General features: G+C 60.8%; 1 protein-coding gene across 1 annotated transcript in view; it reads right to left on the bottom strand.

Annotated features, from left to right (window-relative positions):
* SEZ6L (seizure related 6 homolog like) overlaps positions 1-16,900 on the bottom strand; it is a 74,574-nt gene that overhangs the window by 4,348 nt on the left and 53,326 nt on the right. The window contains exons 3-15 of the mRNA XM_025199912.1: positions 15,449-15,533; positions 13,237-13,938; positions 12,410-12,543; positions 8,650-8,842; positions 8,157-8,342; positions 7,181-7,346; positions 6,594-6,760; positions 5,330-5,524; positions 5,048-5,186; positions 2,708-2,904; positions 2,162-2,356; positions 1,728-1,919; positions 111-305 (exon numbers count right to left, since the gene is read on the bottom strand). Of these exons, the coding sequence (XP_025055697.1) occupies positions 111-305; positions 1,728-1,919; positions 2,162-2,356; positions 2,708-2,904; positions 5,048-5,186; positions 5,330-5,524; positions 6,594-6,760; positions 7,181-7,346; positions 8,157-8,342; positions 8,650-8,842; positions 12,410-12,543; positions 13,237-13,938; positions 15,449-15,533 (2,746 nt within the window). The remainder of the gene's footprint in view (positions 1-110; positions 306-1,727; positions 1,920-2,161; positions 2,357-2,707; positions 2,905-5,047; positions 5,187-5,329; positions 5,525-6,593; positions 6,761-7,180; positions 7,347-8,156; positions 8,343-8,649; positions 8,843-12,409; positions 12,544-13,236; positions 13,939-15,448; positions 15,534-16,900) is intronic.

Genomic DNA, 16,900 nt, shown 5'->3' with positions numbered 1-16,900 from the left:
GACTTGGGCCCAGTCTGGGTGGGAGTGGGGGCGGTTGGGGTCACGGATGCTGAGCCACGGTTCTGCGGGGCCACGTCTCAGCGAGCCCCGGGACCTCCAGTGCCGGGTACCTTTGCAGATGGGGAGCGGCCCGCTCCAGTGGGACGGCTGGCCCAGGATGCACTTGATGGTCACCTCTCCCATGAGCTCGAAGCCTTCGTAGCACATGAAGGTCAGCGACTCTCCTGGCAAGTACAGGCGCTTGTACAGGATTTGGTAGCCGTTTTCCGGTAAGCCTGGGTTGTCACAGGCCAGGGACTCCTCAGCTGGAAGAGAAACACATCTCCATGCACCTTCTCTGAGTCCGCCCCGTGCTCGGGGAGTCTAGCAGCCACGGTCATTACCGGATGTGTTCCCCCCACCCAATTTGTACCGGCGCACAGAGCTGCAGCGCGCCGGTCTGTTCATGCACCATCACGGGCGTGCTCTGAATGCCCTGGCACGATGCAGCCGTCAGCAGGCTCCTGATTTATTCCCACGAGGAAGAGCAGAGCATCGGAGGATCAAAATCACAGAGCGGCAGGGCTGCAAGGGACCTGCACAGCTCACCTGCTGCAACCCCTGCCTGGGGCTGCCCAAACAGCCAGGGCAATGCATCCTCTAAGCGCTGCGTAAGGAGCGGTGGGGAACAGGTGCATCGCTGCTTTTACCTGCCGTCCCCAGTCCCAGCTGCCCTTTCCCCTACACCGTGTGGGGCATCCTGCCTGCACCGCGCAGGGGCCAGAGCAACCAGACTGCCTCCCCCAGCCTGTGCCAGGGAGGAGGGGGCGGCGAAGGCACCGGTTATCGTCCCAGAGCAATTACCCCTTGGTGGCACCAGCTGATTGCTTATTAGCAGGGAGAGTGGGGAGGATCTTCCACCCCTTAATCACAGGGAGGGAATAGCTATGATCCCGTCTGGATCCATTCTGGTGCCAGGACTGCCACCCCCCTGGGGCAGTGGCCAAGTCGCAGAGGCAGCGCCCACCCCAGCCACTGAGAAGGGAGGCAGGGCCCAGCCCCGGGGCTCATCATCACCCCCTTGAGCTTTGCTATTGCCCCAAAAGCCCCAACTCCTGCCAGGACCCCGTGCTTCTGGCTTCCCTTGCAATGGGGGGTGCAGAGAAACACGAGGAACCCCCTAAAGAGCCTCCAAAAAAGGCTGGATTTGTTTTGAGTAAACCTCAGGGTTTCATTATTTTCAGCCAGGATCATAGTACATTGAAGAGCCAGCCCTTGGCAGCCCTTTGCTTTTGAAGCACAGCTGCCTCCCTTGAAAAAGTCTCCCGATGCCTGACGAAGGGTGTTTGTGCCTGAAACCCTGCAAATAACATTTTTTCCCAACTATTTAGCTAGTCTAATACAAGGTATCACATCTGCCCAAAGGACTTTGCCTGCCTATGTCCTTAGACCAACATGGTGACAACCCACATCCCTTTGGTCTGTCACAGCTGCCACTGCCCAGCGCTTTGGGGTTTTTTTGCAAAGGCAAATGAGCCACTTTGGACGTATTCCCCCACCTTGCACTGACGGACGGGGTCACCTCTCCAGCGGGCAGCCGCGTTGCTGCTCCTTCAGCCTTTGCTCTAGAGCCGGGGCTGCCGCGGAGGCTGCAAAATACTACCTTTGCCCCCCTGCAAACTGGCAGCAAGCAGGACACGAGGGCAGGCCGGGAGAAGACCCGCCAGGGCGCGCGGGAGCCGACTTACACACGCAGTGGGGCAGCCTTGACGTCCAGATAGGTGTGCCCGTCTCGCGGCTGTAGCAGGTCAGCAGGGAGCTGCCTTCCAGCACGAAGCCCGGGTCGCACGTGTACTGGATGGTGGTGCCCACCAGCAGCACGGGGTCCGAGATGAGCCGGGTCGAGTGCTCCACCTCCCCGGGGTCTGTGCAGTACATGACTGGAAGAGAAGGGGTCCGTCACGCGGGCAGAGAGGGCTGGGGCTGCCCCAGGGACATGGGCAGCGGGAGGTCGAGGAGACTGGGAATCAGGTGCCAGCAGGTCCCGTGGAGCATGCACCCGGCATTGCACCCAGCCGGGGTCTGCGGCTTGCAGCCATCAAAAGACCCCCCCAGGCCACGGTGCAGGCTGGCTGCGTGCCCCGAGGGAAGGCAACCCCGAGGTGGGGGTATGCACCCTTACTCTTCTCGCAGAAGGGGGGGTCGCTGCTCCAGCTGAGATCCCACTGGCAGGTGAGCGTGTCGCTGCCCACGATGTCGTAGCCTGGGTCGCACTGGTAGGTGATTTTGGCTCCTCGCACCAGCTCCGTGTGCGACGTGGTCTTCCAGCCGTTCTGGATCTCCGGCAGGTCGGAGCACGAGTCGTTCCTCGACACCTCTACGGCCGGGAGGGGCGGAGGGAAAGACAGTGCCAAGGGCTGAGCAAGCTGCACCCGGTCCCCACACCCTCCTCGGCTTCTCCTGGCCCGCTTGGATGGAGCCGAGAGATGGGAACAAGCGTGCAGGGGGCAGCTGGAGCCCAGCACGTGCCTCCCCTGAGGACCTGTGCCCTTTGCTGTCCCTGTCCCTTCTCCCAGGCATCTGCTGCAATGCCTCCCTTGCAATGCAACCCTGGTAGGCACTGGGAGCAGGGAGCAAGCAGCATCCAGCCCCGGGATGGGATGGGCTTTGCTGCGACTTGCAACGTGCAACGGTGGGGGCCCCGTGGGTGCCGCCCATGCCCACCTACCTACGTAGTTCATGACAAAGCCCTGCCCCTTGCCGAAGACAAGGCCGGCGGGGTCAGAGTGGAACTGGATGGTCAGGTCGGGGGTGGAGGAGTAGAGTTTCTGGGGGCCACTGCTGCCCACGTACTGCCCCAGGACGCGCGCCGTCAGCTCGTCCCCGTCGTAGATGGTCAGGATGTCGCTGTTGCTCAGGTTCAGGCTGCGGAGGGAGAGCCCGCTCAGACCCCGGCCGAACTGGGGGCTCACCTGGGTGCAAGCATGCAGCCCTCCCGGCAACACAGCCCCATGCCCACCTAGCACTCGGGCATGCCCCAGCCCCAGCTGCACTGCTTCTGGGCCCAGCATGCATGCTATAGAGGGAAGGGTGCAACCCTGCTCCCCTGACCGCTGCCTCTTCACCTGGGCAGCAACCTGAGCACGGCACCTGGATGCACCGAGGGGCTGCTTCTGCATCGGCCTGCAGATCGGGATGGGGAGCCCCAGCTCTCGGCACAATGCACTTGGGTGTCTGACTAAACCCTGGGCCCAGCACACCGGGAGGTTCCCCGGCTGTCTCCGGCTGGCTTTGCAGTGCTGCCGGCGGTCGCAGCGTGGCGCTTCGTGCTTGCTGCATCCCAGCAAAACCTGGGGTCAGTGCGGCTTGGGGCTTCGTGGCCAGCAGAGCGCTGCGCCTCCAGCAAGGGATGTCTGCGGCTGCGAGGAATCAAAAATACGGCTGCCGGAGGAGAGGGGTTGGTGGCGAGCAGCTGGAACCAGCCAGGACAGAACAAAACACCTTGGTGGGTGGCTTTCACGGGAAGCCTGAAAACCTTCCTGGCTCTCAGCCGGGACTCGTCCCCAAAACAGCCTCGAACGAGCTTCCCCGTGTGTTGGTTCACAGGCTTGTGCTGCTCCTGGTCGGCACGTCCAGAGGAATGCTGCAGTCCTGCTGCATCACCCAAGCAGGGGCTGAGGCCGCGAGCTTGTGCTGCCGTGCCAAGGCAGGCTCATTTTGGCCATCCTCTTCTGCACCCGTGCAATTCGGTGCGGGCAGACTGGGGCAGGAAAGGGGTGCACTTCATGCCACCCTCCAAGGGAAGGGAACGAGGGCGGCTGCTGCAGCTGAGCCGCGAGCGATTGCTGGGCATGGGTGATGTGTCTATCCATCCATCCCCCTGTCCTCCCTCGTTTCCTCCCTGTCCTAGCTGAGTGCCTCTCCCATTTATCTCATCCAGAGACGGTTTCTCTTCCCCAGGGCAGGCAATGGCTCGCAGTGTCTCCTCTTCCTCCAGGCTAGGGCCAGAGCTACCCTCGTGGGAAGCATGCTTTGCCCCAGAGGTGGGGAGGGCAAGCAGGCATCTCTGGCTCTCACCGCCATGGTGAAGGCTGAGACGCGGCCCGGTTTGTCGCACAAGTGATGGCACGAGCTCCAGATTGAAAGCACGGTAACGGCCAGAACCTGGCTGGCATTGGGGGCCTCCACTTCGAGCCCAGCAGGAGCACCCACAGCGATTAGGGGCCTGGGAACCAGGGCTTAGGAGGGCACAGCTGGGATGCTGCCGCCGGAGCTCTCTGTGAGCAATGCCCCGCAGCCGAAAGACGGTTTCGCTGCAGGACACTAGCTGCCCATGCAGCCTCCGCGGTGCTTTCCTCTGGGTCACAGGAGCTCCATATAGACACGCGTGTGCATAGATGCTAAATGCATACTGCACTTGCAGCGGGCGCGAGGAAGAAGCAGCTGTTGTCAGGGCTGTTACCTTGCAAACGGGTTTTGGCTGAGCAGCTCTAACAAACCAAACGGGCCTAAGCAATGAGCCCAAGCCAGGTGGGCAGGGCAGAAAACCCCCTTTCCACCGCGTGCCATCTCCCCAGCCTGTACAGTGCAAAGGGCCAGCGTGCTCCTAGTCTTCTGTGCTTATTCCCTGCCCTGAGCTCTCGGCTTTCCTGCTGCGTCTGCAGCCCAGGAGCAACCCCTGCAAACCAGTGCAAGGAAATGCAAACGCTACCCCAGGTGAGAGCCATGGGCTGTGTTCCCCACACCATCGGCTGCGTGGCCAAGGGGTCACCCCCTCTTCCACAGCTCCCACCCAGCAAGCACAGCTCCTCCACCCTGGAAAGCAGGGCCAGGGCAGGTGGAGGGGGGGCACAGGGTTTGCGGGCTGTGCCCTGGGTCTGAGAGTGACCTGAGATCCACCTAGGCACTGAGCATCGAGAGACCAGGAGGTCCCCGGCTGCCACGGTGCTGCGTCTGCCCAGACCCCTTGCAACAGCAGCTCTGCCCCTCGCACGGGGTCCAGCCCACCGCCACGGCCTGACCCCAGGGCCTGGGCACAGCAAAGGGCAATGACCCAGGCAGCACTCACAGCTGGATGTCCAGGAAGAGCCGCTTCTCCTCCCCGACACGGACCCTCCAGACACAGTCCTCCCCCTCCACGTAGGGCTCCGGCCAGTTGGGGGATAGGATGACACCTGCTACGGCCGTGAGCTCCCCGCCGCACGTGGCTGCAATGGCAAGGGGCACAGACACACGGGCTTAGCCTGCAGTCCCTGCCAAGACCATGCTCCCCCCAGCCCAGCACAGCCCGATTCAGAAGCCATATCCCTAAGTCCCGTGCCCTATTCCCCAGGCTGGGACCAGGACTGACCTCGGCACACCGGCTCGGTGTCGTTCCAGTACGGGTCGCGGACGTTGACGCACTCGATGACGGCCGGCCCCTGCTCCAGCGAGTGGCCGGGGTCGCAGGTGAACTCCACGGTGGTGCCCAGGTTGTAGGTGGGGTCTGAGGTGGTGAAGTTCCCGTTCTGGATGTAGGGCTCGTAGCAATGGCCCCGCTCAAACGCTGCAGGGAGATGCCGCGTTAGCCGGGCTGGTGCCGGAGGACCCCCACCTCCTGCCAGCTCCTGTGCTACCCCAGCGGCGATGGATCCGGGGCCGCCAGCCAGGGGCAAATCTGGTGGGTGCGCCTTGCTCTACCCACAATTTAAAACCATCTGCCTGGTCGTGGCAGCAGCATTTCTAGCAAGGAAGTCACTTGACTTCATAGTTCACTACCATGGACCTGATTCCTCCTAAACTCTTCATTGCAGAGGCGTTAACGACCCTCTCTCCTTTGTAATGCTCTGCACGCCCCAGCAGCCCCACGAGCCTTTGTGCTGCCGTGCGGCTGTCTGGGGGCTGCTCCTGGTCACAGCCCTGCAGACTTTTTAACCCATTCCCATGATGTTTTATTTGTTTTGGCTTCCATCTCAAATGGAAGAGTGCATCCTAGGCCCCTGGCATAGCAGTGCAGCTCCTAGTTTCTTTTTAACTGGAGAAAAACGTGTGCTGTGCTATAGGCGACAGTGCACCCCAGCATCTGCACCCCTCTTCTCAAATTTGAGATCCACGCATGGCTTCAGTGCCCTTAGCTGGCAGCGTGAGTAGGCTGTTATCTCTGTGGAGATGGAGGGAGACCTGCTGTCAGCAGACTCAGATGGGCTGGTGCTGCTAGCACTCCCCAGCTGATGATACCAAGAGCCTGTGGCTGCTGCAAAGCAGCATAGCTCCCGCCGAGTCCGGGCAGCACGGTCCCAGGACCAGCGCGGTCCTGATCCCAGGATCACTGGCATGACTTACGGGCAGAGCAGGCACTCCAAACGCAGTGCAATGCTATGACTTTTCCAATGTGCACGACCACTGCTAGCTCTGGGCACCGGTGATTAGGTCTTAGGCAGGTGGGGTTTAAATAGCACCCGGGTGAGGGAGAGGGGTGCAATGGTTATTGCTTGCTATTAAATGGCAGCAGCCTTTGCAGGATGAAAACCCCTGGGAAATGCAGGAGGGCAGCGGGGTGGTTAAGATGGGCGCCCTGGCCACGTCTCCCTCTGCCAGCAGCCCCCAGCCGCCAGCTCCAAAGCCAAAAGCATCACCTTCAAAGCGAATGTTGAAGGCGGTGACGCCGGCCGGCTCGCCCCCGAGGAAGTCGATGCGGATGACGGCGCCCTCGCTGATCACGCCCTCGAAGGGGACGCTTTCGGTCTGCAGCGAGTCGTAGAGCACGGCCGACTGGTTCGTGTCCCCGCTGTACACCACCATCCTGCGGCAGGAGGATGCGGCCGGTTAGGAGGGGAGCGGGGCTGCGGGCAGCCTGGGGCTGAGTCCCACGCTGGGATGTGGCAGGGGCAATGCAGCCCGGTCCTGTGCAGGTGCACGGGCTGGGCTCCAGCTGCCCCGACCCCTGTCCCGGGGTTTGTCTGGGCTGGTGTGGACGGGGCTGATCCTGCCTCAGCTCCTGCAGCTCCCTTCCAGCCCCACTGTGATTCTATGCAGTTGCGACCCTGACACCCCTTGGGGCCCATTAAAGCACCGGGTTTAATGACCCCCTGCATGTGCAACACCCTCCCTCCCACCTCCTGGCTCCCCCCCCCGGGAAGTGCTCTGTCTCCTGGGAGCCCTCGCAGGGAAGGGAGAGATTTCCCTGTCTCGCAAAGGCCCAGCGAAACCCCGCCGGCCTCACCTGTCCTTGTCGCTCAGCAGCAGCTTCTCGAAGTGCAGGTGCAGCTTCTGGCCGGGAGGCGCGGCGATGGTCCACACGCAGTACATGCCGGTGCTGTGGTTCCCCGTGTAGCTGGGCGACAGGACGCGGCCGATGGTGGCGTTGTGCACCGTGCCCCCGCAGGGTGCTGCGAACACGGGGCAGCGGGGAGTGAGCCTGGGGCAATGCAGCTCCCACTCCCTGCCCAGAAAAGGGGCTGCCAGCTCGGGGCCGGATTCTGCTCCAGCCCTAGGGCTGCAGACAGCAGGGGCTGCATTGCCTTCACAGAGACCGAGGCTCTGCCTAGGGCCCTGGGGATGGATCCCCGAAGCAGGGAGATCCCACCTGGCTTGGTGGCCTGGTTTCCTGGAGGGATGGAGCGCACAAGCTGCAGCCCCGCACAGCCCCTGGCTCAGGGGATGCTCCACTGGTTTCTCCCCAAGATCTCGGGTCCCTTTTGCTCGCCTCTCAAGGGGGGAGGTGGGTCTCACGGGCTCAGACTGCTCTGAAACACTTGCTTTGGGGCTGGCACTCGCCTGCCCGGGTTCCCGTCCAAAGGCAACCCCCCACCTGTGCACGCGGACTCACGCACACGAAGCCTGTTATGCAAAAAGTTAAGATGCCTCCGCGTCCAAGTCCCCAGCACCTCCTCTGCGCTTGCCTGTTTTGCTGCCTGCGGCAGACCTTGGCTGTGGGCTTTTTATCCGCAGCACGCATAACGTGTGCAAGGACCCACCGAGAGCTCCCAGGGCCCCGATCCTGGTGCGACGGGCACCTGTGGCCATTCTCAGGAGCCACGCCAGCAGCTCGGGAGCTGAGATTTTCCCTCTCTCTGTCTTTTAAACAGCTGTTTTAGTTTTCCTACCTGCCTAGTTCTGGTCAGGTTCTGCCTACAACGCAATTCGTGCCCTCCCCAGATGCATGCCACGGGGGCGGCTCGGGCCGGTGCTCGCCGTACCTGAGCAGATGGGCTCCGGGCTGTTCCAGTGGGGTCGGGAGGCATTGATGCAGGTGAGCACGCGGGGACCCTGCAGCTCGTACCCCAGGTGACAGTGGAAGTGAGTGACGCCGCCCGAGTGCAAGTCCATGACCGTGACGTCCCCGAAGTCAGGTCTCCGTGGGAAGTTGCAGCTCAGCATGAACACTGCAGCCAGCGCATGGCACGGCACGCACACAACACAACACACAAACACACAGAGTGAATGACAAGGCACAGGATGAGGCCTGGAGAGGAGGCAAAACCTCTATGCATCGGCACGGACCCCCCACGCCTGGATAGAAAGGGGCAGAGATGGGCACAGGCTAATGGCTCTGGTGCCTCGGGCCTGAATCTCCCACGGGCAGCAGCAGAAGTCGGAGCAGCCCTAAGGCACAGGAGGACACCCAGTGAAACCGGAGTGAAACCGGAGTGCTTCACGGTGGGGGAAGGGGATGGGGGGTCATGCACGTACCCTGGTAGTGGAGCTGGAAGGTCCCGATCACGTCGTCCTGGAAGGTGCGGAAGTAGACGGAGATGGTGTTGGTGGGGCTGCGGATCACCTGGCCCTCCACCAGCAGCGTCTGGTTAGCCAGGACCACCAAGGTGTCATCGTCCACGCCGCGGATGGAGAGCACCTCACCCTCAGACAGGTTCACGCTCTTCACCTGTGCGGGGCACACAGGCAGCACCCGTGAGCTGACCTGGGGCACATTCTCCCCATTTGACAGCTGGGAACACTGAGGCCCTGGGAGGCGAGCTGAGCCGGTAGCAGCACCACACTCCCAGGTCTCTGCTCTGCAGGTTGGGGCTGGGGTCGGGTCCCCAGGCAGAGCAACAGGCCCCGAAATGAGTCACAGTGCAGAGAAATGGGGAGAAAACCAAGTAATTTAGCTGCTCACCGTGAGCCCCCTGCCCGCGGCACCCGCCTGCAGATACCCCAGGCTGCAGAGCCGCCCACGGAGCAGCCCTAACGAGTTTTCATTGCAACTATGAACTACTAATACAGTCACCAAGTGGCTCCCGCACCCTTGCCACTTTGCAGCAGCTTGGCGTTTCAGCGACAAGCCGCTCATCAGACACCAGTCGTCTCCTCTGGGGGAGTATTTATTCATCACAGCCCCGGGGATTAGCCCCTAATTGCTGATGCCATGCCTGGAAGAGTGTCACCAAACTCGCTCCGCTCGTTCTCACCCAGACGGTCCTGGCCCAGCACCAGCAAATGGGCAGAGCAGACCCAACCCCTGGCCAGGAGCTCGGTGGTCCCCAACCTTTCCTTGCTCCCTCCCAAGCAGATGCCGCCAGCCTGCTCCGTTCTGGGGGAAGGAGCATGGCATTGGGCCAGGAGGGTGTTTCCAGGTCCAGAAGGGATGTGTTGGGAAGGTGGAAATAACTCAATGAGGACACGGTTAGGGCATCCTGTCCTGGAGGCGGCCCTTGCTCCCCGCTCCTCGTTGGGTCTCTGTTTAACTCCACATCAGAAAGAAACCAAATTCTGCAATTAGCACGGACGTAGCTTCCAGGGTCCTGGAAGGAGCGTGCACGCGAATCCTAGCCAGGAGAGGGCAATGGTGCACCTCGCTGCCGCTACGCAGCCTTCCCGATTCGCAGCCTTCCCGATTCTCAGCCTTTTGAGATGCGAGGGACCGGAGGCAGCCCTTGGAAAATGCCAGCGCTCGGTCTTGACTTGTTTTTGGCCTGCAGGCAAATAACAGAGCACGTTTTCCGTGGCTAAGAAGCCAGAAACAATGCAGCAGGGCAAAAGGTTTCTAACACGATGCCTCCCCGAGTGAGGTCACTGGGTTTCTCTCATGAATCAGTGCCAATGTTGCATGGCGCCCCGCGGCACCCTTGGAAGGATGTCAAGGTCCCCCGAAGAGGCCATGGCGCCCCGGTTGAGTATTGCTGGTGTTCACACTGAGTACTGGATCTCGCTCTGTTTTGCCCACTGGGCAGGACCCCTTTTTCCTCTCTGGCCGACCGGGGGGGGAGCTTTGCACAGAGGCCCGGCTCCCACCACCTTCCAATGGGTCGTGGGCACGGGCAGCCCACCTCTGCCTTTGCAAATCTCCCTTGGTGGTTCAAGCCCCAGCTTGAGGTCAATGCATTTTTCCCTGGGCACTCGATGATGTGGGAAGACAGCAGGGCCTGATCCAGGTGATGCCACGGCAGCCATCAGAGCCAAACCCTTGTGTCAAACTCCACTAAGATGGGGCTAGTGCATGCTACCCCACTGACCTCCCGACACCGAGAGCCGAGCGCTGGGGGCAGTCCAGGCTCCTCTCTGCGCCTTGCCCTTTGCTTGAGCATCCCAAATAGACGGGTCTCCTCTACGGCCGAGGTATTCTGGAGCTGTTGGGTCTTGACGGCGTCTCTGGACAGGAGGGTACGACGAGCGGATACAGCACTCTGCTCCACGCGGCTCCCCTTCCAGAGACAGCCAGATCGGCTCGGCCGTCCTGAGAGTCACAGGACGGCACCGCTTTTGGGAGGTCAGGGAGTCCAGGCCCTGCTGCCCATCTGGCCCAGCACGGAGGAAAGCAAAAGGAAGGACATTTGAGCCCATGTGCACTGAGGTCAGCCGTGCACTTTCCTCTGGGCTGATCCCAGCCCTCCACAGCGGGTTTGCGAGGCACTGCCTGGCTCCCAAAGTGCACCAGCAAATTAGACAGAAGGGATATTTTTGCCTTCCTCTGTAGCCGGGACCTCTGGAGCATATATCATCACCCTTTGCACGGCAGGACGTTGGCGGCCGCGATCCCCCTGCTTTCCCTGGGGCAGGGTCGGGTGCGATGCTTGGTGCTGCATTGGAATGACTGTCGTTTTGCTAAGCGGTTTGATGCCCGATGTGTCTGGGCTGGTTTGCACAGGGCTCATCCTGCCCCAGACAGGGGCTTGTGACCCCTGGAGCTCCCTGCCAGCTCCACAGCCCTGTGATTCAATGACCCTTTATGATTTGAGTCAAAATAAGGGCAGGGATTTTCAGCTGGCAGCTCTGCTCTGCACCTGCTCTCCTCGCTCCCGGGGCCCAGTTGTGAAGGAGGGACTCGGTCGCAGCCCTGCGCCTTTGGTCTGGAGGAAACCTCCCCGAGAGAAGGAGCTGGAGCGGGCCTTTTCTCCACGAGACGGCTCCCCCTTCATCCCTGGGAGGCAGGAGGATGGCCCGGTACCGTCATCTTTCCCTCCTGCTGCCGGGAGGACTGTCAGCCGCTGGCTCACGCTATGGGCTTGTGCCAGGGGGGATGAGCCACCACGAAGGGGACCATATGGGCAGCTTCCTGCGGAGGAAAAGTTCTCGCTTTCCTCCCAGGCTGAGCTCACGTCAGCGCCGCACGTGTCTGGTGGAGGCAGGAGGGATCCTCCCAGCCCACCCACCAGGCTGGCTTCGCCGCGGGCATGAAAAGCCCTTGCACAGGGACCAAGCATCACCATCGAGCAGCGGGTCCTTCGCCAAGACGGTGAACGGTGCAGCTCCTCGCAGGGTGCAATACCCCGACTAGGACCGGGGTACCCCTGAGTTCGGCATCAGTTGTCTCTTCCCCTCCGTGCTCCTCTCTGTCCGCCCATCCCTGCTTCCCTTCAGCAAGGCCACGAGGCTTCGCTCTTTGGGGCCTTCCTCCGTTTCTCTGCAAAGTTATCGGGTTATTCGCTTTCGGGCCAGTTCAGCTCTGGGTTTGCTGTCGCCTCCTTGCCTCCTGCTGCATTTCCATGCCCAGGTGTGAGCGGGGAGACGTCTCCCCACCCGCCCTGCTTCGGAAGGACTAAATCAGCCTGGCATCAAGAGGAGCCAATTCCCCACGTCACCCAGAGTTATCGCCCGGCTGCCGTGAAAAGTTGCCTGGCCTTATTTCAACACCTGCCACCCGTAATGAGCTGTGTAGCCAGCGAAGCCGAGCGCGTTTGCACATGGAAAATAATTAAAACAGGGTGGAAGGGATTCGAAATTGCTGCCTGCCAAAACAAGAGGGAGCAGCAGGAAGGCCATTAATCATTTCATCGGGCCTGTGCCGTGCCGCCTGACTCATCCCCGAGACGCCCCCGGTCGGTGCCGCGAGGCTGGGTGAAGACGGCCCCCAGCGCCTCCATCAGTCATTCCTGCCCCCGGTTGTCTCCCCGCATGGGCCGAAACCCCCGTCCCCAATGGGCCCGAGCCCCCCACCATCACTAGCGATGGGCCCTCCCCGGCTGCCGTCAGCGTGGCTCTGTTGCACACCCCTCCCGGCGGACACCCTTACCTGGAGCTCGACACCATAGCCCGTGTAGACGGTCACGTTGTAGGTGCACTCCAGGTAGCTGTGCTGCGGCAGCGGGGGGTAGTCGCCGGAGTCGATGTACCCCTCCGGGGCGTAAAAGCTCACGCTGCAGAGAACTGTAGGCAAATGCATGCATGTCACCAAGCCGAGCTGCAGGGAAAAGGCAGCTCGAGGCATGTTATTCCTGCAGTGTTTGCTTTCCCCCAAGCCCGGCAGGTTTCTGCCGGTGCCACAGACATTGAGACAGCGTGAAAGCCCGGAGCCAATCCACCCACACGGTCACGGTGCCTGCCCCCGGGCCTTGTTCCATCCAGGGCACCCTCTGCCAGACCTGCTGGAAGGAGCAAGGTCCCTTTCAAATGCCCTGGACATGCCCTCTGCATCCTCCTGATGCCTCCACCCCTGCCTGCCCCCTTCCTCAACACGGGACAACGCGGGTGCAAAACCATCGTTACGGGCCATGGCAAAGCTTCCACATCTAGGACTTGTCAAAAACCACTGAGCACCTCGGCGTAGCCAGGTTGCCGAACCAAGAGGGGATGCCACCCACTGCAAACGCACGTGGGAAAGCATGCATAAAAGCCGAGGCCAGTTCCTTCCCTCCCTGGGGATGGACAGCAAATGCAGGGGCTAGGACACACAACTGGGTGTGGAGGAGGGACCAGACCACGACCCTGCAAAACAGGCCAAGAGTTGGCCAAAAAACACGTTCCTGCCATTCAGTCCGTCCCGTGTTCGGGGAAGCAAGACTCTGGGTTTCTCGTGCAAGCGCCCGACGTCTCTCTCTAAATCCCTCCCCAGGGACCTACCTGGCGTGGGCTCGGTGGTGATGACCGTGGTGGTGACGATGGTGGACGTGGTGGTCTCCTGACTTTCCTCGGCGGCGGACCCATTGGCCTCGCTCTCCACGCTGTTGGTCTGGGTGGCGGCAGCGTCGAAGGGAGCACCGTGACTGCCAGCCGCAGCCGGCGCTCCTGCCTCGGGGCTCGGAGGACCGGTCTGAGGCACCGAGGGCTGTGGGGTGAAAGGAGAAATCTGCAGCGGGGACGGACTGGTGGTGCCACCGCCTGCCTGTCTTGCATCCCACGGGGGCGGCTCAGGTGTGTCCTGCTTGGCCCCAGAGGCCACGGTAACCACCTCCCCCAGGGCACGTGGCTCTTCGGTAGAGGTGAAGGTCCCCAGGCCTGGGAGGGTGGGTGGAGAAGCAACTTTCTGAATGCCCGGCGGGGTCGTTTTGGGCCTCAGGTGCTTCCTCACTGTGTTTCCTTGCTCTGCTGACGGCGGCTTCTTCTTGGGAGGGAAGGGCTGCTTTGAGCCGGCACTGGGGGCAAGCGTGGGCTCGGGCACGCCGTCCCTCTGCGCCGATGGCGTTGCCTCCTCGAGCGCTACATCCAAGTCCCCGCCTAACGGGACACGGTTCTGAGCCATGGCCGGTCCGGGCTCCCCATCCGTGCCGTTGGCGAGCTCCTCGGAGGGGAACGGGTATGAGTTGGAGGGGAACAGCCTGGCATCTGCAAGAGACGGGGGAACGAGAGGCATTGGGAAGCCTGGGCATGGAGTGATGCCCTACGCCAACCACATTAAATCAGGGCCCAGACAGCAGTCACTGGCTGGACGCCCCACATGCACTTGGCACTGTGTTTGCTTGCAAGAGATTAGGTGCACAGCCCCGGCCCCTGGCGCGTGGAAGGAGCATGCCCAGGGGACACAGCAGTCCAGTTCAGCTGAGCCCGGAAGGCCCCGTGACGGCAAAGCGTGGCTTTGCTTCACGCGCCCAAGGATCGTCTGCGCGGGGGCAAGGGAGAACTCAAGCAGGGAAGATGAATCAGAGCAACCACCGCCCGGCCCTAGCAGTGGAGATTCGCTGCGTGAAATGCAGATGGATTTGGGACCGGTGTATCCGACTGTGCCGCAGCCCTCGGGGTACGACAGCCAGTCCCACCGCAACAGCCATAAAGGGGAAATCAAGCAAAATCCCCTGGAAACTGGGGATTCATAACCTTTCCTTTCATATATGCCTTTGCTGGGAAAGCTCCCTCCGACTCTGGCCTGCTTGGCCCTCGAGCATCAATGTGCAACGAAGCGTTGCTGAAAGCCAGCCGGAGGAGGACGTGGTGTTTTGGGCTCTGATGCCAAGCCCTTGCTGCCCTGACCCCAGCCCGGGAGCTCAGGGGGAGGGGGAGGGGGAGTTGAAGCCGTGGTGGGGACCAAGGGGCACTGCTAATTGCAGGTCTCAGGAGGGGGCTTGGCACCTGCATCCCCAAGGGAGGCACCTCGCGGTTGCTGGATTCTGGCGTGCCACGCTGACCTTGACTTCCCTGCAACATTTGTGCCAGTAAAGTCAGTGCTGAGCTGTGTGTGAGCAGCTAGCCCCGAAGGGGAAGGCAAGCACCCATACTGGGCACTTCCCGTCCGTATGCCCGGCACATGGACCCCCCCAGGCTGCCCAGCAGGGCTGCGAGACGGGAGCAAGGTGGGCAATGCAACAGCCCGGCCAGGACCATCCCATCGGGCAGCATTGCCGGCTGCCCAGGTTTCACCAAAGAGCCTCCATGCCAAGCTGGAGAAACCCCACCTCCCCTTGCACATTTCACATGAAAGGAGCTTGCAACAAAATGCACGGTGGTTATTTTTAAATCTGACTTGATTGTCTGCATTTAAACTCCCGGTAATTAATGTCAGGCCAGAGTGAAAAGGAACAAAGGGGCTTTCTGATGTGAACTGTGAGATGAAGGGACAGCGCGGGGTTGCTATCACAGGTGAGCGCCATCCCCGGAGTTTATCCATTGTTTACACCGCTCCCCGATCTGAATGCCTTTGAACTCTTTGCTTCTGAAGTTTGAGCGCTCGTTCTGCAATTACGAAGGCTTTGAATGAGGCATTAGACGGTACATCCTTCGAACACAATGGAACGAGCCCCATTAGCCACGTCGCTCTCCCGTGGAAGCGCAGCGAACGGGGACACGGCAATTTAGAGGAAACTGTTATAGCGGATTTACAAGAGAAGTACCAGAAATGTACCGCATACGAGCGTCTCCACCTGTTCAGTAAGTACCGATGTCTGTAACGCACCGATGGCAACACAAGCACGGTGTTCTTGGGCAGCCTACGCAGGCCTGAATATCAGGCTTCCAGTGACGCTACGGGGGAAATGAAAATCAATTGTATTTACAACGCGCTTTCCTGCCTACACATCCCATCAGAGAAAAGTGTGCTAATTTGTCATTACGCTTTGGAAGGCGGCGTTAAGTTCAGGCGAGAGGCGGTATCGGCAGAGATCCTGGCACCGCTCAGGGGAGACAGCTTGTCATCTGTTAGCAAGAAAAAGCCCAGAAATTACTGCAAATAAATACATAACGAAGGCAGCCTTCTTCTCTGCTCAGCTGCGCCCCTTTCCCTGCTGGAGAGACCCGTTTCCCCTCTTTTCCCAGAGGGGTCCAGAGATGAGCCCGCCCAAAAAGAGGCATTTCTCTGTGCTGAGAATCAGTTCTGCCCTTTCAGTGCTAAATCCTGATTTTTATTTTTTTTGCATACAGACGTGCCCCCCAGACCGAGGGGGGAACAGCGGGAGATGGCGCTGAACAACCAGTCACGCTTGCACCCACGTCCGACGGCGCATGGCGACTTTGAGCCCTAGGCGGGGAAGATGGGCTGTGAGGGGGATGGAGGTCACCGCTCAAACCCATCCCTTGCTGCTCAATCCAACACCCCACGTTTGCATCTGGGAATTGTGTGTGCAACTGTAGCCCGGCGCCGTGCCGTACGGTTGTACCGTACTGCGTTAACCAGACAGGAGGGGAAAGGCCTGGCTAGTGGTATGAGAGACGACAAAAAAAGATCCAAGACTTGGAGAGCATCACCTGAATCTTGCCTTATTTGCCAGCCATCCCCGCTGCAAAGTCCCTTCTTGCTCCAAATGGACTGGAGGGGGGATGAAAGCTGTGGGGTTAATCTGCCCTTCCTAAAGTCCTCGGGGCCGAGAGCTGCACAGCCTGGCAAACAGGACTTGTGAGAGGGAACTGGGCTGATGTAGTCTGCAGAAGAGGAGACCGAGGGGGATTGAATAGCAGCTTCACCTCCCTGCAGGGGGGCTGCAAAGAGGATGGAGCTGGGCTGTTCTCCGTGGGGGCAGATGGCAGGACAAGGGGCAATGGGCTCAGGCTGCAGCAAGGGAAGTTGAGGTTGGATATTAGGGGAAAAAACTCTCAGTAGGAGGGCGGTGAAGCACTGGAGCAGGCTATCTAGAGAGGTGGTGGCGTCTCCATCCTTGGAGGTTTTGAAGACCCGGGTGGACAAAGCCTTGTCTGGGTTGATGCAGTTGGGGCTGGTCCTGCTTGGAGCAGGGGATTGACTAGATGTGACCCCCTGACATCCCTTCCACCCTCATTTTCGATGACGGTATGAACCAGCAGAGTAGGAGCACGTGTTGTTCCCACCTTGTCGTGGCACTCGCTGCGACGAGGGCACCGGCCC

Source organism: Alligator sinensis, unplaced genomic scaffold (genome assembly GCF_000455745.1).
Source record: "Alligator sinensis unplaced genomic scaffold, ASM45574v1 scaffold628_2, whole genome shotgun sequence".
NCBI classification, from domain to species: domain Eukaryota; kingdom Metazoa; phylum Chordata; order Crocodylia; family Alligatoridae; genus Alligator; species Alligator sinensis.
This window is presented reverse-complemented; position numbering and strand designations above follow the sequence as displayed.